We start from the raw sequence: 21687 nt of genomic DNA on the forward strand, positions 1-21687 counted from the left end.
TATGTTATTCGTGAAGCCAAGTTTCAGCCTTTACAGAAGAATTCTTGTTAAGGAAATGTCTTCCAGCAATGTTTCCATGCTTGATCGTGGGTATTATGATCTGTCGACTTCTGGATGACGCCCCAGTCACGGCTAGGGACATGCAGATTTCGCGAAAAGATTTCGCGACTAGATGAAAGTTAAAACATTGTAGCACCGTCTGTGTTTCGTGATCGGGTGAGTTTTTCTTAGGTACACATCTAATGTAACAACACCAATCACAGCGATTCAGTGCGGAAATAAAACGCGTCCTGAGTGGCTCGGTCAGACAAGGCAACGGCTTCTCTCGCCAGACGGACCGCCAATCACAAGGAAGAAACCACAGGTGCGGGTGTACCTTGTTGCAGAGACTAATGAGTGTTCAGATATTTTCGCGAAAAATGCCTGCCCCTAGTTATGGCTAGAGACCCGGAAAATTCGCGTGTTCAATGACCGCCAGGATAGACTCCAATATCCTCTACACACTCGGGCAAATGCCAACTGTTCATTGGCTGCTGACTTGTGAGTCATCTCGACTGGGTGGCATGTGATTCGACACTTCTATGAGTGAGGGTCTCCAATTGGTAGAGACCTGCAAAATTCGCGGTTTCGTGGGCCTTCAGGATAGACTGCACATACCCCTGTACACTCGGGCAAATAGCGCAAGTTCATTGGCTGCCGACTTGTAAGTCGTCTGAGCTGGTTTGTCTGTGATTAGATCCTTCTTTGGTTGAGGGTTTATAACGGGTTGAGATTCGTCGAGATGAACAGTAAGCCAATAGCAAAATCATCTAAGAGGTATATGTGTTTGAATTCTAGCCTATCACCGAATGAATCCGCGAATTTTGCAGGTCTCTACTAATTGGCCCTCATTACTCCAGATTAACAGTGAACAAATGACAGAAGCAGCACTAAGGCATGCTTATTTGAATTATAGCATAACACGAAATGAACCCGCGAATTTTGCGGGTCTCTAGCTATGGCAGTATCACGAGCGCCTCGCGACTTCCCGGTCGGACTCTGTCGAGGCACAGCTCGCAGAGCAGGACCAGCAGACTGGCGGCCGACGCCGTCGCCAGCACCAGGAGGAAGGACGCTACCTCCCTCCACCCGACGCCGTCCCACGCATCGCTGCGCCCCTGCCTGGAGACCTCCTTACGACGCAGGATTCCACAGAGTATCCTCTGGGCGACACCGCTCTCCCGGAGTTTCAGCAGACTGCGGACAACATTGAATGTTAGTAGTGGGATAACGGCGATTCGGGGACAGGCTTCAATCTGGGGGCGCGGGCTTGCAGGTCAATGACCGACCACACTGACGTCACGGCGGCCATATTGGATGACCTTCACCTTCACCTTGGCCGCCATTTTGGCTCCACCACATCAAATTCCGCCATTTTGAAATTTCAGAAAATTTCCACCATATTATTTTCGACTATTTTGTTTTTTTCTCTTGGAATCGAACGCCCCACTCCCTGAATGTTGCAATTTTTGTTACGCTGGCCATCTTTAAAATCGGTTTATTTTGTGATCGTGAAAGAGCATGCCGTATCCCACATGAAAAAATAAATAATATCGTTGAAAAAACAGCACTAATTGGTCATGGATCTTTCAAAATTTGAAAGTCAACTCTCGCCGATGGATTACTCAAATTCGTATTTGAGTGTCTGTTTCTAATTTTAAAAAAAATCTCAGTTTGCATCAGGAATTATATGCAGAAGCCATCGTGGATCCTGGTTCGTTGACTGCAGCTGTATCGGAAGGACATCGCTGTAGATACTTCAGTAAAGTATGTGTACTAAAAAGGAATGTTAAGCTGTTATCAGTATAGCAGGTTGTTAACACGTACTGATAGCTTAAAAAGACATTACATAACATGTAAAGTCCAGCCCACTTACGAAATAGAGGACATCGATAAAGTCCCTACAGTAAGGAAGAGTGTGCTGCATGATGTAAATAATTTTCCTTGTCATGAATGTGATTATGTACTGATCTAAACAAAGAAATTAAATAGCAGGATGCTAATGGTTTAAGGAAGACTAAAACAAATGGAAGTATCATAATCGTGAAAATTAAAAATACATTCAATCCTATATTAAATAAATCCTTCAAACTCTGGAATAATAATGAACACTTTAAAAAATAACCTTTTAGACGATGTAGAAGCTTCGACGTTGACATTTTCAAATTCTTACAGAAATTCAGGTGAAAAAGCTGCCTTCTACGATGATGGCGACAGTGATTGCGAAGCTAGTGACAAGACCACAAATTGTAACGAAGCACCTGAAGCTGGCAAGATCGAAGACTTGTAACGAAGCCATGGTACCAAAACGATGGAAACGATGTGATTAAATATTTAATTCTGATGAAGCTTAAGATGTTCACTAGAATGATTATGATTTTAAAAATATTGATAACTAGAGACCGGAAAAATTCGCGGATTCATTTCGCGATAGGCTAGAATGCAAATAATTGTATTTTTATTCAACTTCTGCCATTGGTTCGCTGTTAACCTGGAGGACTGTGGGCCAATTGTAGATCCCTCAGTCAAAGCAGTAATGGGTAGCTTATGATTCGACGCTTCTTTGGCCGATAGTCTCTCATTGGCCCAGAGAGCTCCAGTTATACTGCGAGCCCATAGCAGAACCAGCAGAATTGTACACATGTTTGAATTTCAGCCTATCACGAAATTAATCCGCGAATTTTTCCGGTCTCTATCTATTGATAGAGACCTGAAAAATTCGCGGGTTCATTTCGTGTTATGCTAAAATTCAAATAATTATACCTTAGTGCTGCTTCTGTCATTGGTTCACTGTTAATCTGGAGGACTGAGGGCCAATTAGAGACCCTCACTCATAGAAGTGTCGAATCACAGGCCACCCAGTCGAGACGACTCACAAGTCAGCAGCCAATGAATAGTTGGCATTTTCCCGAGTGTGTAGAGGATATTGGAGTCTATCCTGGAGGTCACTGAACCCGCGAATTTTTCCGGTCTCTACCTATTGATGACAAACATTCCAGGAAGATGATGTTCACAGAAGGGATTTATTACATGGGAAGATTTTTACATATTGTTCGATCGCCTGAGGCTACTGGTGGCATTGATTAGTGAAGGAAACTACTCGCGCCTCAACGAAGCAGCCTTCATACTCAAATAACTGAAGCAAGCTGGCTACATACAGTAATGACTAGTTTTACTTAAATTTGTATGAAATTAAAAATTTTAATGATTTTTTGGTTTTTCAAAAATTATTGTTTTATTCCACGTATTCTGATTTTAACGAAGACCGAGATCTCGCGACTGCGGTTTGAATGTGTGCATAGCAAGTTCATTGCATGTTCGGTGTCTGCATTTCGTGTTCATTGCATGAGAAGTGTGTGTATTGAGTATCCATTTCGTGTTTAGAATGTGTATTTCGTGTCCATTGCATGTCTCGTGTGTGTATTGTGTGTTAATTGCGTGTCTTGAGTGTATTGCTTTTTCGTTGCGTGAACTGTGTGTGTGTATTGCCTGTCCATTGTGTTTTCATTGTGTGCCCAGTGTATATTGCGTGTCCATTGCCTAAAGTGTGTGTATTGCATGTTCATTGCGTGATCAGCGTGTGCTTTTAGTGTCCAGTTTTGTATTGCTATTTAATTGCGTGTCCAATGTCTGTATTGTGTGTTCATTGCGTGTCATGTGTATTGCGTGTCCAGTATGTACTGGGTATTCAGTGTGTACTGTGTGTCCATTGCGGGTCTTGATTGTGTATTGCGGGTTAATTATGTATCCAGTGTGTGTATTGATTGATCAATGTGTGTATTGTATGATTTTTTTTAATTATTGTAGTTTCGTTAGTTGGCCATGGTTCAGAGACGTCTGGCCTATAAACCTAGCATTGAACATGACCTGTGTAAAATGTTCGCCAAACATCGTCAAAATTTACATGTTGGTTCGGAGACGCTTGGCTTGTATGAAGATTTGTTTCATATTATTCGTTGCGATGTCATTTTAGTGGCATATGGCCTGGGTTCGACCGTGTTAGATCACATGCAGTAAAAAAAATTTTCGGGGGAAAAAAAAGTCACATTCGTAGGTTAGTTTTCTACTCTCGTTCCGTTTTTTTCGTACTTTGAAGCCATTCCAACGAGTACTTTGTATGTGCCGGGTTGTTATTTAAAGCATGTTTACACGTATTGGCGGATGGTCGGTTGTCGCGTGCTTCGAGTGAGCTGCCGAGTGGATGGCCACCCGACACTTCTGCTCGCCTGCAAGTCTCTCCTTTGTCTCCAGCTTCTGTCTCCAGCCTCTGTCTCCAGCCCCTGTCTCAAGCCTCTGGCTCCAGCCCCTGTCTCCAGCCCCTGTCTCAAGCCTCTGGCTCCAGCCCCTGTCTCAAGCCTCTGGCTCCAGCCTCTGTCTCCAGCCTCTGTCTCCAGCCCCTGTCTCAAGCCTCTGGCTCCAGCCTCTGTCTCCAGTGGCGGGAGGTCATTCTGCTGGTGGCTCCATCTCCATTTTTAATCGAATGTTCTTGCCTGTCTTAAACCGAAGACTCCCAACTGTGTTTCATATTTAAAATTAATATTCTATTTTTTATTTTTTATTAATAAAATAAATTTTGTAGCATAATAAGTACAGATTTAACAAAATGGCGGCCGTGACGTCACTGAAAAATGGCGCAAGTATTATATTAACAATTTTTCATTAATTTTGAAATTTTTCCGCTAAATTCCAGAATCAGAATTATGGATTAAAAATATGGTGAGCATAACGAAAATTGCAATATTTAGGGAGAAAACAAAATGTTGGGAAACAATACAGCGGAAAGTTATAAAATCCAAAATGGCGGAATTTAAAACGGCTGTTGGGGTCAGATGGTCAACCTGACGTCAGGATGGTACTTCGCATTCCAGTATGAAGGTGGTCACCGACTCGCTATTACGCCTTTCAAGCTAAAATTATTAAATACTTTTCTTATAAGTATATCGATCACACATTTATGAAATTCCTAAGTCAGCTAAGAGTTTATTCTAGTGAGTTTAAAGTAAAATAACTGATCATTATGTAAAACATTTTTCATGAAAATGGTTTGGAATTGATTAATGGCAATACGGCTTAAAAGCATTAAAAAACCAACATTATCTTAGAATTTTAATTTTTACATTTATCATTATAATTAACTTAATTTTGTATCAATATTACTTTTAATTATTATCTAAATACTACTCTGTTTAAATTTGTAAATTTGATAAAATGGAATTCTAGATGATTATGAATTTAGAGACAAAGAATATGCAAACTATAAAAAAGTACTTTTTAATTTAAAATAAATGTTAATTGATAATTTATAAGTTATAGTTAAACAATTTTAAAAAATTGAATATTTTTTTCACTTTAGTAACAAATATTATTTATCACGTCAACCATAAAGAAATAATATTTATACATCGGATTATTTTATTTGGCTCTATAACCACTAGATTTTATTTGCAGTGTTGATGATGTCTTCTACCTGAGGGTGTTATCATCCATGGTATACTTTTACTTAGAAAAATATTAGTTTTTACTAATTCTGCTTCATTTTTTTTAAATATATTGGAAGAGTACAGGTGTAAAATGCGCTAGCGTAAGCTGAGAACAAATAAATCGGATCGCCATCAGACATGAAACGAAAAAAGATTTCGTCCCAATATGGCCGAAATATTATTTAACCAAATTCTTTCTTAAGGACTTAATAAAACTACGTATTAAATAAGACGCTACTGCTGTTTCGTATTCCTCTCATAGATTAATTTAGAATTGGTCTAATGTTCGGTGTGTATTTCACCGATAAAGAATCATAAATATTCCGGTGGTTATGGCGATCTGCCAAATGAAAATTAACAAATTTTGGAAATTAAATATTTTATGGTAAACATAATAAATATTATAATTGTAGCTTCAATGAACATCATTAAATTATTTAAACTGGAGTTTACCTTACGAGTATCATTATATATTTCTTACTTGTTGTTGAAGATCTTCAAATAAGGGCTTCCTTTCCTCACTGGTACAACTAATTGTTGTGTTGATATAGGCATCACAAGTAGTTCACAGTTTAAATTCCCCACGAATTTTCCAGCAGTTCTGATTGGAGCAAGAAACACGTAGTTATCAAAGCAGGCTTTGTTGAGTCCTTCCAAAATAGTCGGCTGTACATCTATTGTGTGCTTGCCTGTTTCCGATAGCACCTCGTTATTTGCGATTCCATTCTGAGGAGGAAAAAAACAACACATTATTATAGAGTCAAATACTCAGGACTTCTTGTCCTTTTATCGATTCAGAAGAAAGATACCTATCTGTAAGACCGATTTCAGCATTCGCATAAACTACCTAAATGAAAAATAAAAATATTTTGATATATTTTCAAACTAAGTTATCGTTTATTTTAACATATGTGTTTTATTAAAAATATTTTTTTAGTATGAAATATAAGTAACAAAATGTATTTTTATGTATTACATTTATTATCCTTTCAATTATATTTTTATAAAATTACATTATTATGTAAACATTTTTATACAAATATTAATCATATATATTATTAATGAAATATTTGTATACAAATGTTTCTAGACTTTGCCATTTTTAAGTTAGTTATAAACTATAAAAAAAAAACATTTTCATCGCTGCCTACAGTGTATTTTAGGTCTATGTGTGAATAAAATTTATCAATTAAACCTATTTACAAATAAAAATGTTCATTTTGCAAAAATATTACAGTGTGAAAGCTGAATAACACAACAAAATTTAGTTCAATATAATAAATCTTGTACATTATGAATAGAAAACTATAACTGAAAACCGTCCTAATAATATATAAATTTTTCAATTGGTTTTTCAAAACAATAATGAGTAACTAACGTGTTTCAAACTACCTATACTAGTACCAAAAATGTAATTTTTCAAGACTGTGAAAATGTGGTAAAACAAATTAACCCAAAACTTCTCTTTGGAGAAAAAAAAATTTCAATCTTCAATTGTAGTACCCATTGTAAGTAACAATAAAACAGACCAAGCAGTAAAAACAGTAACCTTTACACTGCCGTATGGTTTTATAAAGTTCATAGTATTAAGTAAACATTTTTGAACTGAATTTTCAATAAATCCTTGTCATTTTTTTATCGAACGTTGTAACTCAACATAAATTTTTACTGTTAGAGCCTCAAAAAGCAATGAGAGTAATTTTAACGATTATTACTATTATTTCTACGGGAACAGGTTAGTTTCCTCCCCATACTGGGAGCTATAGAGGTATGACTATTTACATATTCTTAGAATTTAAACAGCAACTAAAAATACCTTAAAACTAAATTCTATAAAAATGAATATTCAAAATTACAAATAATTATTTAGGAACTAACTTTACATGAGACAAATAATCCTACGATTGACAAGGAGTAAAAAAACGAGTTACTGGGACTTATAAAGACAATAGCTGCCCGACCCGGCTTCGCACGGCTATTCTACTAATGGAAAATAATTAAGCCACATCTCCCATTTACAGTAATGGTAAATAACAAAAAATCAGTGAAAATTTATTACAATGCTGTATAATAAACCGGAGAGAAAATGAATAGCACCGTTGGTTTCCCGACTGGTGCACGCAACGTACAACTGATGTACCCGTACTTCGCTACGGCAGTCTACAGGCAGATCACTCTTGCGCCGCTTATTTTACATGCCCCTCTTTGTGGGTACGCCACTGCCGCGCGATGCCCGTTGCCATGGAGACGCAGAAGGCATGAACAATGCAAAATCCTGTTCTCATGCAGACAAAGTACCCACTGTTGCCTAGTTTTAACCTCCCATGGGATCTAATTTTCGGAAAATGTCATCCTGCGTAACATAAGGAACATTACTGTGAAGCTTCAAGTCTGTAAAATATATATACTTGAAAAAAAGGGCAAAAAAAAAAAAACAAATTAAACACAGAGAGAGGAAAAAAAACAATAGTTTAAGTTTGCGATTTAAAGTGATAAAAAGTATTTAAATACTAATTGAACTCTTATGATGGTGCTGATTGCTTCGTTCTTAATATCACACGGGTGTTTTTTACTTGTATGGGAAAATTAAGATTGATAAGGCATCTAGTGCGTGGCAACAATGTTAATAGGCAATAGGAAATAAACTTCTAGCGCCTGCGGCATTGTCAACACACACTTCGTACGTGTACTGCATGTTGTATCTAACCCCCTCCAACGCATTTGATTCTAAATTGGACTTTTAGTAAGGATCCAGAATGTTATTGATAATATAATATAGCCTGTTATCTTTAAAAGATTTGTGCAATGGGAGCGCATGACTTGATATGATATAATATAGCCTATAGCCTTCCTCGATAAATGTACTATCCAACACTGAAAGAATTTTTCATTTCGGACCAGTGGTTCCTGAGATTAGCGCGTTCAAACAAACAAACAAACAAACAAACTCTTCACCTTTATAATATTAGTATAGATTTACTTATCTGAGGGAGTGTCAGAAACTTATATTTAACCTTATCATCTTAAACTTTCTCGATTAGTGGGATTGCAATTTTTGATTAAATCTTTTCATTAAGTGCTACATCAATTGGTTTATTTTTCGTGAATACTAAGAGAACTTCGCTATGTACCTTTGAAAAGATATTCCACTAGTCCCTTGTGTCTCGAACGAAAAAAGAGAAAATTGACTTCTCTTCTGATAAACTTATCGTTCTCAGAGGGCTAAACCCTCCCCTCGGAGTGGTCCTAAACCGCTACATCTCTAGCCAGAAAGCTCGTTACCTCAAGCGAGAGGCATAGCCTCCACCGGAGTGGGTACCGATCTTTCACAAACTCCCGCTTGAATCACCACTCACCGCCTGCCAGAACAAATCCAAAGTTGTTGGGACCAAGTTCACGAGCAACTAACCAAAGACAGCTGAGCAGGCAACCCCCTCCACCCCAAAGCGCGTTATGTTGGGACAGCGCGCCAAAGTGGCCGCGACCAGAGAATGTGCAAGCGCGTGGCTGAACAAACAAACAAACTTCAAGAGGATTTGTGCAATCTGCAAGCCTGCAGCGTGACACGTCAGCCCCGAGCCCACAATTACCCGGTCATACCACACGCGTGTCGAGTGGACAGAACCGCCAGGCCGGTATCCCTGCAGTAAAGTCCTAAAATTTTTATTTCAAAAACCGTGGAAAATTTTCACACTCGACAATATTTCAGTCGTGTATTTCCATAACTGGCCATCTCCCTCAGAACACTTTTGCGAGAAAATCGAGGAAAACTGTTTACTCAATTCCATGATGTGGCATTCAAGACGGTTTATGAAATGAACATGGCCGCTTTTGTATTCAACTGCTCCTTATTCACTCTGGGTTACCATGGAATTTGATTTTCTAGAACGAAACCATTTTTTTTTTGTGGAGATGGCCGGTTTTGGAAATACACAACTCATTTAGACGTGTCGTGTTATCGTGCTGGTAACAGGTTGAAGTTCACCTCGGGAAGTTTCTAGGGGTTACCTTTATCTCATCGTGGTAGTAGGAATTGTTCAAGACGCCGAGTCGGTATCCTTCCTTGATCGCCACCGACAGGTTGCTGAACGGCAGGGAAGGACCTCGGTAGGAGTAGAAGGACACCAGGATCCCCGAGAACGAGTTGTTGACGACGATCGCCGTCATGTACGCGAGAAGGATCACCAGTCGCCCTGCGTTCGTGGCGGGCGAGAAATTGTGACCTGGAAATACGGACGATTTCTGAAACATTGTTTTTGATGTTCATTGGGCACGACAATTTTTTAGTCGTATTTCATACTTTCTTCTCACTGAAGGAAAAAAAACTGCTAGGTATTTTATATGGCTAATATTTATCATGGCGTTGCTGAAAAAAAAAAGTTTGTTGCTAACAGAAACAGGTGGAAGGTTTTGTTGTACACAATAGGACATAATTTAATTTGCCGAAATATTCTAAGCTTTCAAACATCCATAAGAAATATGCTTCGCACTTGCTGACTTGTTATTAATAAAGAAACATTTCATTTAACCTTTATTAATAATTATTACAATGCGCTTTATTTCTGTAAGAATATAAACCAGTTTGTTTCCATTAACAACGCGAAGTATGGACTCCCTTTCTGGTTTTAATGAATAATCGGTTCTGTCTTTAGCTAAATTTATGGAACTTGGATGTAAGCAAATATACAAAAAGTCACTTATACAATACTATATTAGTTAAAATATGTACGTTATAAAAGAGCGGGGGAAAAAAAGAGCGAGTCTTTCAGTATGCGCTAGTGATGTGTAAACATATATCCTCTTTAATGAGCATACTCATGTGTTCTTATGTTGTTCATGTTGCAAATAAACTTTGAATACTGAACTCTGACACAAAATGTAACGTATCATTATTTAAAATAATGACGAGCGTGATAATAAACTTTTAAAAATAGTCACTTTTCGAATACCAAAATTTCTGGACGCGAATCAACACACATACTTTCTGGACTCGCCGCTAGAACTCACTGCTTAAATCGTAAACGTTGCTTGTCACCACAAAACGCAGATAGCAGTTAGCAAAACGAAACAAGATTATTTTAAAGTATTGTAAACTGCTCCGATAAAAGCCCGGTTTTTGACCTGATTTTCGACAAGTAATTTAATATAATACCACCCAGCTTTTCGAATTTAATAAACAGTTAACACTATAAAGATGCCGCGCCTGTACATATGACGTTCTGCTTCGATGGCATTACTGAAGTATTAACTTGAAACATTTGGTAACACACATTATAACACTAAGTATATATTTGTTTTTGCTTAAACGATTGAAATCATTCTGTAAATAAATTTTTTAAACAAACTTAAAAATTATTAAGCTGATTTAACATTTTATAGTATTATTGTACTATAATTTAATTGAAATTATCTTTGAAAGATTTGTGCAATGGGAGTACATGACTTGATGCAAGCTTTTGGACGTGCTTAGCAATGGCGTATGTCCAAAAGCTTACAACATGTCAATTTAATTGAAATAAAAAAATTCCAAAGTAGAAATTTTAACCACGCCCTTTAAGGTGACCAACCGCCCACTCTACCACTGTACCACTAATCTTCATTAAAATTTTTAAGGAGACTACATATTATACTCATTGTTTTGCCAGTTTAAATATGCATTAAAAATTTTGTGATTACTTTTTACTGTGACTATTTTGGTTTATCAAATATATTCTAGGGTAGTTTCACTATTGTAAAGATTCATTTGCCACACCAATATGTAGGGACTGGAATAATTCGCGGGTTCAATGACCTCCAGGATAGACTCCACGATCCTGTGCACACTCTGGCATACGTCGCCTGTTCATTGGCTGCTGACTTGTGAGGCGTCTCAATTGGGAGACTTGTGATTCGACACTGCTTTGAATGAGGGTCTATAATTGGCCCAAACTCCTCCCGGTTAACAGCGAACAAATGCCAGAGGTTTCATAAAAATATAATTATTTGCATTCTAGCATATCGCGAAATGAATCCGCGAATTTTTCCGGTCTCTACCAATACGTTTTTTTTGTCCCATAATGTTTACGAAAGTGACTATGCACGCGTTTAAGTTGCTGAACGTGGGTCCGCCATCTTTGTGACATATTTCCGTTCGTAGACTTCCGTTCCCTTTTTTCACGAAATTACTCCTACCGAATTCCGTATACCTAGAGCTAAGGTGTTTACACATCGCAGATGTATGTATATTTTTTTGTAAAAACCCCTTTTGTCTTTTTCCCTGCCACTAGTTTATCGAATTCTAACCTTTATCCTGTTTGAAGTAGCTTGGCTTCTGGGTTGTAGCTGCGTCTTTGACGAATAATTAACCGACGTTTCGGTCGACATTGCAGTCGCCATCATCAGGGAGCAGTTACCTACTGAGGTTCTTACCACTTGTCCTGCCTTAGGCAAGGACGCGGCTACAACCCAGAAGCCAAGCTACTTCAGACAATGGCCGTGAAAAGCCTGTGAACATCTTTATCCTGATTATAATAGTCTTATATTGAAAGTTTCAAAATTGTCTATTCTTTTTCTGTCATAGGTAGGGACCGGTAAAATTCGCTGGTTCAATGCCCTGTAGGATGAACTCCATAGTTATACGTACACTCGGTCAAATGTCACCCACTCATTGGCTGCTGTCTTGTGAGACGTCCCAACGCAGCAGCCTGTGAATCGATAAAGCTTTGGTTTTGTGTTTCTAATTGGCCCAAAGTCATCCAGGTGAGTTGCGAGCCAATAGCAGAGGCAGCACTGAGGTATAACTAACTATTTGTATTTGAGCCTATCGCGAAATGAATTCGCGAATTTTTCCGGTCTCTTGTCATAGGTAATTATCGTTTTGGTGTGTTCCACGCACGAGTGCCGTGGACCCACCTTGCTGGCAGATCGCTTCGAATACGAACAGCAGGCAGTCGCAGAACGAAGAGCCCTGGTCGTGCAGGCCAGCTCGACAGCTGACGTGTTGGACCACCTTGAGGGCCAAGGTCATGATCAGTATCACCCCCAGGTACGCCAGCGATAGGGCGGGAGAGAAAGGCCGCAGCCACTTGTCTAAGCGGCTACGTGGGCCCTCAGGTTTTCTGTACAACCCGTAAGTTCTGCAACAAAATGTTACAAACATCGACCCAAACCCTTTTCTTTCTCAGGGCAATTTTTGAAGTGAAAACTTCTATAGGAAGGTTTGGATAGGGAGTAAATTCATGTAAGTCGTCATCGACATGGTCACGTGACGTCAGCTGTGAATATATATATATATATACACACACACACTCAGTGGTGCGCGCGCAGCCAGTACACATAACACAAGTCGATAAGTAATGCACATGACATATACCAATACATATCTTATTAATACGCGTCTTCAGTCCCTGTACATCAGTGCTGTGCATATGTGAATTGAATGTGTGTATGCAGTAAAAAGTTGAGGATAAAATATGTTAATGTTCTTATATAGATATATACTTTGAATAACGAAGTAAATGTAGTATTTGTGGCAATATAACATAAAAATTAAGAACATCATTATTTATTTTTTAATACCTATAATTACTATGCAATGCGTATTTTATAGAAATTTAGGAGTTTTTTTTACTAACGTGATAAAACAAATTTGTTGTGTAATAATATTTATTTCGTAAAAATGGCGAAAAAAGTCTTTAATTTTTATCAAAAATTAATTTGGATATCCAAAAATAACAACTGTTTGTTTATAGTTTTAAGTTTTCACTTTTGTCGGCAGTCCTCATAACTACTTGAAATTTTTTTTTACGTTATTTCTTTTCATACAAACATTGAAGTTGAAGCCCTCGTCTCTTTAATGACAGTTATATCCAACCTCGCCTAATGTGTATTTAAAGTATTATTTAACTGCCGTTAGTTTAGAACTGTTGGGTGGCAGGGAAAGTGAAAGTATTTTGCACAAATTTTCCCTCATTTTTTGACCAAACAATGTTTTAAAAAAATTAAACTTTATTCACATATTTTACTGTGTGTTAATGATATATATATATATACATATATAAATAAATAAATATATATATATATATATATAACATTCTGGTACATCTAATAAATAAGATGTTACTTAATATAAATATTAAATTAAAAAAATTTCAATCATATTTGAAAACATTTTCATCAAATTTTACATTTTTCTTTCCTATAAAGTTTGAATTTTTTAAGATCAAAATTTAATATATATTTATGATTTTTTAATCAAAATGATTATTGCACTCTAGTGGGTGAAAATTTAATATGGCGACAGCACACTTTAGCCGGAGAAAACAACATGGGGGCCTTCAGCAGACGTTAATAAAATGGCGACCTCCAGCAGACCAGAACAAGATGGCGGACCAGACCGTCAGTGGCTTCCAAGGAGAAAGTATCATATCTGTCGTCATTTTTATGTTCGAACTGAAGACTCCATGATGTAAGCGCGTTTTTAATTAAAATTAGATTAATATTTGGTTCATTGATTTTTTATCAATTTAAAATTTTTTTCCAAATTCTTTGGAAAAGAAAGGATTTTCAATATGGCGTCCGTAACGAAAATGGCAACGTTATAGAATACAAGAAGTTGGCTTTAACGAACGTGCGATGACGTCATACACAACCAATATGGCAGGCGTAATGAATAGTACAACGTTCTAGAATCCGGGATGGTGACCGTAATGAAATGCATAAATGTGATATCTTAATAAACGATGGCAGAATTATTATTAATGTTTTATCAATCATATGTTTCAAGAAATATTTAATTTTTTCCGAATTTCTAGCATAAAGATTTCGTATTTTCAAGATGGTGGTCGTAAAGAAAATTGCTGCTGTTACGACATAATTCATGATGGCTGGTGTGATGTAAGAAATTTTTACTATTTTTAAAACTTTTTATGACGATAAATATTATAAATAAATAACATGTTTACTCTCAGCGGGAATCAAACCAAGGACCGAAATCTATTATGTAACTGGACATTTGAAGGAAATATTTTTTATTTTTTTTTTCAGAATTTTTTGTTAAAAAATTAAAGAATTCGAATTTTACAGTCATTGTCAACATCAAGTTCAAAGTCATCCAAAATGGCTACCAGAGGCTTATTGGAGGCTTGTAGATACGTACTTTAAGCCTATTTGTGGAATTTTGGTTCTTTCTTAGGCAAACGTCTTTCGAGGTTTTACGAATTTCGAATTTTTTAAATTTTGAGGAATAAAAAGGAAAATTTTCCCTCAAAACAGGAATTATTCCCTCTATTTAGAGAAAATGTTTAATTTTGGTGGATTTTGAATAATTTTAGGCAAATTTTGACAAATTTTCAATACAAGATGGAGGTTGGCACCTAGGCACCATGTCTAGAAGCCTGGCGCAGTACTGGCTATTATATAGGCCTACTACTTTAATAGTTGTGAATATTTTTTAGATAATTTTGTGTGGTTAAAAAGGAAATATATAATTACTTCATTGTACCTGAAAAAAAAGTGTTGAGATTAGCTTTATTATTGTTTTATTGTTAATGGAAAATTGCTGTTTTCCTATATATTTTTTATGTTTTTACTTCAATAAATAAGTAAAATTTACTTGTTTTGTCTTGCTTATGTTCTGCCATTTTCTAAAGTATTCAAAATTTAGGTTATTTCCTCTGTTTTTCATTTAGTAAGCAGGTTAGGCCCCATCTTTGCAAACAAGTGCATATCTTGTGATTTGGTAAAAGAGTTGGTACTTGCAGTGAGTGTTTGAGACCAAATAGGACAATCCTCATATTAAATAAATATTTAAGAGTAAAAATTATTTTTATTGGCATATGATAAAGGATTGAATTAATGATAAGAATTCTTTGAGCCACTCAGTTAATTAAAATATTTTTTTTATGATTTTAGAATTTTTTTCCGAATTTGTAGCAAAATATTTACAGAATTTCAAGATGAAGTTAAATATGTCATCATTGACTTACTGGAGGCCGGTAGTAAAGGAATTTAAGCCTCTATGAGGACTTTTCATAATATTTATTAAAATTAATATTCTTTACATTAAATTAAATAATTTGCATGGATCAAATATCAAAGCAAGGACAAAAATCGATCGAATCAAACACTATATAAGTTGCTTTTTTTTTAAAACGATTTTTGGATTTTTTTAAAGTTTTAACTAAAGAATAAAAGACTCTCAAGATGGCAAAAAAACAAAATGGTGGATGCCACAGTAATAATTACTACTGCACCCTAGAGGGTAAAAATTAATCTGATATGACGGCAGCACACTCTAGTATACAAAAACAAGATGGTGGCTGTATAGAAATCCAATATGGCGGCCTCCAGCAGACGAAAGAAGATGGCGGATCCAAGATGGCCACAATGATGTCATACTAGCTGAAGTTATAAATTCCTTGGCATTAGTGGTGGGGGGTCAGTCTGTCAGTGACCTCCGTAGAAGGATATATCGCCATTTATAATGGATTTCCCTCACTACGTTTTAATCTAGGACTCCAAGCTCCATGACATAAGTGCGTTCTTAATTAAAATTTTATTAAAACTAAATTAAATTCATTTTTTTTCCAATTTAATTTTTAAATAATAATGAATATTCAATATGGCGGACATGATGTCATCATCCAATATGATTGGCGTTAAGTCATCCAAGTTGGCGGCTGGTGTCAAACTTCCTCAGCAGCTTTTTTAAGGCTTGCCGATGTGGAATTCAAGCCTCTTTTTTTGGGGGATTTCAAGCTACGAAAATTTTATGAGTATTAAAAATTGGAAATTTTTCTTTATAAAGGTAATTTTTCCCTCGAAAGTTTGAATTTGCAGTCTTCAGATTTTTTTTTTTTCGATAGAATTTTTTTCTAAAAACTGAAATGTTTTGCGAATTTGGCTCATTTTTGGGAATTTATGGCAATTTTCAAAAGTCAAAGTAAAAAGTAAAGGTCTTCCTAGATGGCCACTGTGACGTCACAATCCAAGATGGCTGATCAGCAGTCCAAACTTCGCCCGGAATCTAGTAGCAGGTGGAGTTATTATATAGGTATAGTCCGAGGACACGACCTTGAGAATTAGGATAAACTGGCTGCCATTTTGAATTGTGAAGTAACTGTTGCAATTATCGTTACGACAACCATCATTAAAATCAGTAATATTTTTGATATAAAACTGGAAAAACTTTAAAAATTCATAAAAAAATTAATTAATAAAATTTGAATAAAAATATTTGTAAAAAACACCGTTAAACATTTCGTTACAGCCACCATCTTGTATGTGTATGATATCACCGTTGCACTTTTAGTTACGGCCGCCATGTTGAAAAAAAAATATTATTACTCAACTTTTAATAAAAAAAACGCATTATATCATGGTGTCCTCGGTTCAAACCAAGCGAGGGAAAAAATTATAAATGGCGTCACATTCCAATATGGCGTCGACAATCCCAATCCACAGCTTGAAGCCTGGGCTCGGAGGAACTATTATATACTACTGTTGGAAACCCTCTACAATAATATATCATCAAAATTAACATTTGGGAATGTGTCGATTTTTGGGGGTTTGAACAACCCGCCCCCTTAAATTTTAAAATAACCTCCGACATCTGACTAACCCGAGTTCAATGGCACACGTGGTGAGCCCCCTCAAACTCTTATTCAAACAGATATTGCCTTACATATTCGACGTAAAATTTATGCACGTCGTTCACTGCCAAAAACTTTATCATAATCATAGAAATCTTTCCTGCTGCACTCGCAGAACAATCCCACACGTTTCAGTCGCTGTGCAGTGGCGCCTTGGGCTCGAACCGACGTAAATATTAAAAATTGTAACTTTCAGTTTGCATCTTCGTTACAACGCAAATATTTTTTTCCAAACCGGTTCCAAGTTTAAAACGGGAAAACCCTTTGGTACCAAATTCTGCCATAACTGTCCCCAGTCTGCCCGTAAGGAAACAAGCTCTCTTCAAACGTCGAAGTCCGTTACTCCATCGCGTGCGAAATTCGGCGCGCGGCTGGCTTCCGCGAAAAAATTGGTTGTCTGTAAAATCGGTTTACGGGCGATAGTTTAACGTGACAACGTCATAACAAAATATTGATGAAATGATTGCATACTTTTATGAATAAAATTGAATCATTTTTACTGAATTATCACTAATTTTTATCGATACAAAGAAGGAATGAAATGAAATCTACAATTAAATTGATACATTTACTTTTATTTGCACTCATTAATTCAAATATATTTATTACTTTAACGAAGAGATTATTTTAACTATAACTTTTATACATGTTTGCTATTTAACTTCTTCCAATCTGTGTTATTCTGTAAAGGATAGGACGATGACAGGAAAAGTAGGTGACGAATGGGAGTTTTCAAGTTTAATGTGCCTCGAAAAAGTCAAATCGAGTGGAAGAGAGATAGATGTGGCGCAAGCGTTCAATGTACGTAACGAGACACCGCGTAACGGGACAATGTGCGTAACGGGACACTTTTTAGTGCGTGCCGCCGGCGTTCATCGATTTATTACACGTTGTCACGTCACAATCTTGTCTTCAAGTTGATGTCTGCGGTTACTTCTCTGGCGGTGCCTATCCCTTAAGGCCGGTCTACACGCAACGTTTTCAGCAACGATTTACCTGCGCATGTCACATCGTTGTAGACAAGAAGTAGCGTGTAGACAGGATAACTGCGCAGTTTTGTGAACTGCGCGGAGACGGAACACGGAGAAGGAAAGCTGTGGCAAAGCGCATTTATGTCCGTATAGTTTAGTCGACCTGCACAGACTTGTAGCGTGTGGACACTTCCTCCGTCTTCTCCGTACACGGGGCTCAGTTCTCCCTCGGTATTTGTGCCGGAACGGTGTAATCTGTTCAACGATGACCGATTTGCGACAGTGTTCACGTGAATTTCTAACAGAGTTCATTGGTCTGTACAAGTCCTATCCGTGTTTGTGGCGGGTCAAATCAAAAGAATATAGCGATAGGTAGGGACTGGAAAAATTCGCGGATTCAATGACCTCCAGGATAGACTCCACGATCTGCACACTCGGGCAAACTTCACCTGTTCATTGGCTGCTGACTTGTGAGGCGTCTTAATTGGGGGACTCGTAATTCGATATTGCTTTGACTGGGGGTCTATAATTGGCCCACAGTCCTCCATATTAACAGTGAACCAATAGCAGAAGTTGCATAAAAGTATAATTATTTGCATTTTAGCATATCGCGAAATGAATCCGCGATTTTTTCCGGTCTCTAGCGATAGGGACAAAAAAAATTCAAGAGTATGAAGCACTTGTGCAAAATTACAAAGAGTTTGACATCGCGGCAAACAGAGATAAAATCACAAAAAAAATTAATTCTTTGAGGTCGGTTTACCGGAAAGAATTGGCCAAAGTAAGGAATTCTCGCAACTGATAGGATACAACTTGGCTGCAAACTGTGTTGTATGGACACGGCTAAACTGCAACCTTTTGTTTGCACAATTTTGCCTGCACAGTCAAAACTGTGTACAAAACGTTGCGTGTGGACCGGCCTTTAAACTTGGCAGCGATACACGTCCGGCTGTAACTTCTAGGCTGTCCAAAGGGCAGCCGGACACTACAATTACTTTCAGTGTTTCCCGCTAATTACTAATTACTAGAGACCAGAAAAACTCGCGGTTTCGATGACCTCCAGGATAGACTCCTATATCCTCTGCACACTCGGGCAAATGCCAACTGTTCATTGGCTGCTGACTTGTAAGTCGTCTCGACTGGGTGGCCTGTGATTCGACACTTCTATGAGTGAGGGTCTCTAATTGGCCCTCAGTCCTCCAGATTAACAGTGAACCAATGACAGAAGCAGCACTAAGGTACAATTATTTGAATTTTAGAATAACACGAAATGAACCCGCGAATTTTTCAGGTCTCTACTAATTACTGAAGTATTTCATGTAACGGTGCGCCTAAGTATATCACAGTTGGTCGTAAGTTCTCTCAACCCTTCCAATAATTAAACTATACGCAATCAGTAGAGACCTGCTAAATTCGCGGATTCATTCGGTGATAGGCTAGAATTCAAACACATATACCTACTTCTTAGATTATATTACTATTTGCTTACTGTTCATCTGGACGAATCTCAAACCAGTTATAAACCCTCAACCAAAGAAGGATCGAATCACAGACGAACCAGCTGAGACGACTTACAAGTCAGCAACCAATGAACTTGCGTTATTTGCCTGAGTGTACAGGGGTATGTGCAGTCTATCCTGAAGGCCATCGAAACCGCGAATTTCGCAGGTCTCTAGCAATAAATTACGGACAAATAAATACCTACAATAAGTACACAAAAATAAACTAGACGGCCTTGTACAAAAATTAATTCCGTTACTTACCTATTCAATGAGCTGTGCTGGTAAAATCATAAAAAAATAATATTCCAAAAACAATTCTAAAATATTAATATTTATACTGAGGTAGCGATAGGAACATATAAATTATTAAAAACAGTTTCTTTTTTGTTTGCGACCTTCAGAAAAAACTTCAATCATGCGGGCAGAGAGAATTTTAAGAATGAATAAATATTGTACGACGAGGTGAAATTTTACAATATGCATTTTTTTTTTGCTCTTGCAGACTTACCTGTAGGTTGCCAATGGCATCGTGTAGGACCAAGCTGTCTGTAGGCTGCTTTTTGTCAATGCGACGAGTTCATATGTGATATCAGAGCACCCCATAGGACTCCAGTGGCAGTCTATTGTTTCTCGACTCTTGATAATCCTTGAAATATATATAAAAAAATTAAGAATTGTCTGCTATGTCATTGTGATCAAGAAATTTATTTAGGTATAATCTACTTATTTAACATTTTTAACAGACCAGCCTGTTTTATGTTCTCTCCACAAGCCAAAATACTTATTTTCTTCCCCTCATTAAAATTTAACTTTACATTCTAGGACATGGTGATAAACTACTTTTATTATTTACTATTATATTTATAAAAATAGTTTTTCTGGATAAAACTGTTTTGCAATTTAATATTACACTTCAATAACAAGAGAATAATTAATATAAAAATGTTCAAATAAATTTAACGTATTCTTTATAAAAAAAACTTATGTCGAAAAAACATTTAACCCCATAAATTAAAAACTTTATGATAATAATAATTTGACAGTTTTACTAATAAACTTGTTATCTTTATTAATTACGTGAAATCCAATTTTCTTTGAAGAACTTCAAAGAGTTCCTTCATGAAAAGTTTCCCTGGAGATACATCTGAGAAACTGGACGCATCATTCTGAAATGAAAAAAGAAAATATCAATTTAGTTTAGAAAGATACTTTTTCCACACGCTACTCCTAGATGGTAAGCCATGTTTATAGCCACGCACTGCAATGGTTACATAAACTCAACTACTTTCATGTGAAAATCTGCAGCTTTGCAATAAGTACGCATATGAAAATCAACTCTTGTATAGATACTTTGCTTGAAGTCAAACACGAGTAGAACAAAAAGAAATTGCTATGAGAGTTGGTAATACAAACAAATACCAAAAATTTAGCTAAGAAAATACCACGTTTGGCGATCAAGATATTTAACATTCCCAACAAATCAATTTTGGCTACGTTCACAAAAATTATAATAAACTGCAAGACAAAGATTTTTTTTTTAAATTAAGTAAAAGAGGATCCACTCCTGTTGCTGGAATCACAATTGCGTAAAGAATGCGAGCGACTAAAGTTATTTTGTACCCAATCACTAGAGACCTGCCAAATTCGCGGATTCATTTCGTGTTATGCTGAAATTCAAATAATTATACCTTAGTGCTGCTTCTGTCATTGGTTGACTTTTTAATCTGGAGGACTGGTGGGCCAATTAGAGACCCTCACTCATAAAGTGTCGAATCACAGGCCACCCAGTCGAGACGACTCACAAGTCAGCAGCCAATGAACAGTTGGCATTGGCCCGAGTGTGTAGAGGATATTGGAGTCTATCCTGGAGGTCATTGAATCCGCGAAACGGGTCTCTAGTGATTGTACGTGAGTCCACAGTGTACTGGCTAGTGTGCAGGGGAACTCGACCGGGTCTGCGCCGAGCTGGTCGGCGGGCACCCTGATGACTGCTCCGCGCAGACTGGAGCCGCACTCGTGCGGGGGGCAGCCGCCGAGGTGCAGGGTGTGGTCTCCGGGGGACAGC

The 21687-nt window shown here is 37.2% G+C and overlaps 1 protein-coding gene across 1 annotated transcript; it reads right to left on the reverse strand.

Annotated features, from left to right (window-relative positions):
• Nucleotides 1-658: 658 nt before the first annotated feature.
• Nucleotides 659-20225, reverse strand: LOC134540749 (glutamate receptor ionotropic, kainate 2-like). Its single transcript, XM_063383649.1, has 5 exons — nucleotides 20131-20225; nucleotides 12411-12634; nucleotides 9528-9742; nucleotides 6001-6245; nucleotides 659-1236 (listed from the first exon to the last, which is right to left on the reverse strand). Exons 1-5 carry the CDS (start codon nucleotides 20223-20225, stop codon nucleotides 996-998), a joined length of 1020 nt encoding a protein of 339 aa, XP_063239719.1. The 3' UTR covers nucleotides 659-995.
• Between the last annotated feature and the right edge of the window lie 1462 nt (nucleotides 20226-21687).

This window comes from Bacillus rossius, chromosome 17 (genome assembly GCF_032445375.1).
Source record: "Bacillus rossius redtenbacheri isolate Brsri chromosome 17, Brsri_v3, whole genome shotgun sequence".
NCBI lineage: Eukaryota > Metazoa > Arthropoda > Insecta > Phasmatodea > Bacillidae > Bacillus > Bacillus rossius.

What these genes read in the sequence shown, in the direction of transcription:
- LOC134540749 (XM_063383649.1), bottom strand. Translation starts at nt 20,225, where the DNA reads ATGGGGTGCTCTGATATCACATATGAACTCGTCGCATTGACAAAAAGC. An exon ending in ATGCCATTGGCAACCTACAG is followed by an intron (nt 12,635 to 20,130) that starts GTAAGTCTGCAA and finishes ATTTTGTTGCAG; the next exon opens with AACTTACGGGTTGTACAGAA. An exon ending in CGAAGCGATCTGCCAGCAAG is followed by an intron (nt 9,743 to 12,410) that starts GTGGGTCCACGG and finishes CCGTATTTCCAG; the next exon opens with GTCACAATTTCTCGCCCGCC.